Source organism: Crocuta crocuta, unplaced genomic scaffold, assembly GCF_008692635.1.
Source record: "Crocuta crocuta isolate KB4526 unplaced genomic scaffold, BGI_CrCroc_1.0 scaffold267, whole genome shotgun sequence".
Lineage (NCBI taxonomy): Eukaryota > Metazoa > Chordata > Mammalia > Carnivora > Hyaenidae > Crocuta > Crocuta crocuta.
In genome coordinates this window covers 1,662,847-1,665,216 of record NW_027531899.1, presented here as the reverse complement: position 1 = coordinate 1,665,216, position 2,370 = coordinate 1,662,847, and the positions used below count along the sequence as shown (strand labels likewise).

At 47.5% G+C, this 2,370-nt stretch overlaps 1 protein-coding gene across 1 annotated transcript in view; it reads right to left on the bottom strand.

Annotated features, from left to right (window-relative positions):
- Positions 1-1,405: 1,405 nt before the first annotated feature.
- Positions 1,406-2,370, bottom strand: part of LGALS4 (galectin 4) — a 9,043-nt gene continuing 8,078 nt past the window's right edge. The window contains exons 7-9 of the mRNA XM_077773866.1: positions 2,162-2,250; positions 1,854-2,019; positions 1,406-1,772 (exon numbers count right to left, since the gene is read on the bottom strand). Coding sequence (XP_077629992.1) covers positions 1,626-1,772; positions 1,854-2,019; positions 2,162-2,250 — 402 coding nt within the window. The 3' untranslated portion in view covers positions 1,406-1,625. The remainder of the gene's footprint in view (positions 1,773-1,853; positions 2,020-2,161; positions 2,251-2,370) is intronic.

Here is a 2,370-nt window from a genome sequence, read left to right as displayed (position 1 = left end):
ATTAAATCAATGCAAGAGAGCAGTGGTAAGAGGATGATTGGGTGGATGCCAGATGGTTAGTGGACAGATGGAGAGAGGAAATGATAAATGAATAGACACGTAGTTGGAAATGAATAGAAGAACAGATCATAAGGAGTGGATGGATGACATGATAGGTAGAGAATGAAGGAATGGATGCCTGGACAGAGGGATCAATGGGCATTTGGAGGAGAGATGGATGGATGGATGTGATGGAAGGCAGAGAACTGCATGGATAAATGGAAGGATGAAGAAATGAATGAGCGACTGCAAGTTGGATGTAAGGATAGCTGCATGGCTAGACAGATGGATAAGTGAATAAATGGTTAGATGTTTGAGTGGATGGATGGTCAGATGGATGTGTGAAGGGTTGGATGATGAATGGATGGGCAAACAGAGGGATAGGTGGAGAGTTAGATGGACAGGTGAGTAGATGAATGGTTGGATGTTTGTTTATTTTTTAATTTATTTTTATGTTTTAGATCTTCAAAACAATTTTAAGTAATCTCTGGGATGCCTGAGTGGTTCAGTCAGTTGAGCGTACAACTCTCGATTTCCTCTTGGGTCATGATGCCAGGGTTGTGGGATGGAGATGTGTCAGGCTTCACGCTGAGCACGGAATCTGCTTGGGATTCTCTCTCTGTCTCTCTCTCTCTCTCTCTGTCCCTCTTTCTCTCTGTCTCTCTCTCTCAAAGTAAATGAACAAAATATCTAAAAAGAATTTCTTTTAATTAAAAAAAAAAGTAATCTCAGGGCGCCTGGGTGGCTCAGTCGGTTAAGCGTCCGACTTCAGCTCAGGTCATGATCTCACAGTTCGTGGGTTCGAGCCCCGCGTCAGGCTCTGTGCTGACAGCCAGCTCAGAGCCTGGAGCCTGTTTCAGATTCTGTATCTCCCTCTCTCTCTGACCCTCCCTTGCTCACGCTGTTTCTCTCTCTCTCTCAGAAATAAATAAAACATTAAAAAAAAATTTTTTTTAAAGTAATCTCTACATTCAATGTGGGGCTCGAACTTACAACCTTGAGATCAAGAGTTGCTGCTCCACCAACCAATCCAGCCAGGTGTCCTTGACTGTATATTTAGGCAGATAGATGAATATACGCTTAGATGGATGTTTGGAGAGATTTATGGAGGTTGAGATGGATAAACAGACAGGTGGTTACATAGATGGATGGAAAAATGGGCTGTACAGTGACTAAGTGTGTAGCCAAACCACCTTGATTTAAATCCTCATTCTGCCATTTGTGGCTGTGTGACCTTGGGCAATTTGCTTTATTTTAATTTGCCTGTTTCCTCATCTTTTCCAGAAGTATGATAATAATAGCTCCTACCTCCTGGTGTTTTTGTGAGGAGAAAATGAGTTGATACACTTAAAGCCCACGATCCGTGTCTGGAATATTCCTAGATTTATTGTGATGGGAAGATGGGTGGACAGGTGATGAGGTGGCTCAATGGATAGTATGATTGAACGAAGGAAGGAACGGTGAGGGAGGTGAATGGCGTTTCGGACATTCATGAGATACCCTCAAACATTTTATTAAGGGCTTAGAAGAGAGTCCTGTGGGATCTTTCTCTCTGTGTCCCCAAGAGTTATGGCCCTGGGAATAGATCAAACTTGGACATAGGACAAGTTGATATCACCCTGGATCTCCAGCACGTCCACATTCTGGAAGGCCGATACGCGATGGGAATAGTCGAAGAGGTGCTGGCCATTGGCGTAAACCTTGAAGCGATCTATGCCACAGCGGATGGACAGCTGCCGGGGGAGGGCAGGCTTGAGGCTAGAGCCAGGACAGAGGGTTTGGAGGGAAGGGGGCAAAAGAGACCCCAGACTCACATCAAAGAATTTTCCAGGACCAAACGGGTTGTAGGTGATCTTCTTCTCCTCGGATCCCCACGAACCATTCAGGAAGCTGTTCCGAACCACGACATCCTCGGTCAGACGGGAGTTAATGTGCAGAGCCAGGTCCCCTGTGGATCCCACGACGAAGTTGATTGCAAAGCTGAAGGCAGAGAGGGAAGGAGGTGGGAATGAGACAGGGGCCAGTGCCTGGGTCTCCAGGGGAGGAGGCGGCCGGGGCCCAGACTCCTGGCTCTGAAGGAGGGAGGGGGCTGCGGATTCCCACTTCAGTGCAGACCGTGTACCTCTTGCCTGTGTGGGGTATGAAGCCCTGGAGTACGACAGTTCTTCGGGCTGTAAGCCCCCCTTGCAAGATCTTCCTAAATGGCACAGGCTGTGGGAAGAGGACATGGGGGTCCCATCACCTCTCAGATCACCAGACACCAGAGGCAGGGACACATTTTCAGAGATGGCTGCCCCCTCCTAGGAAATGTCCCCAACTCCCATCCCCTCC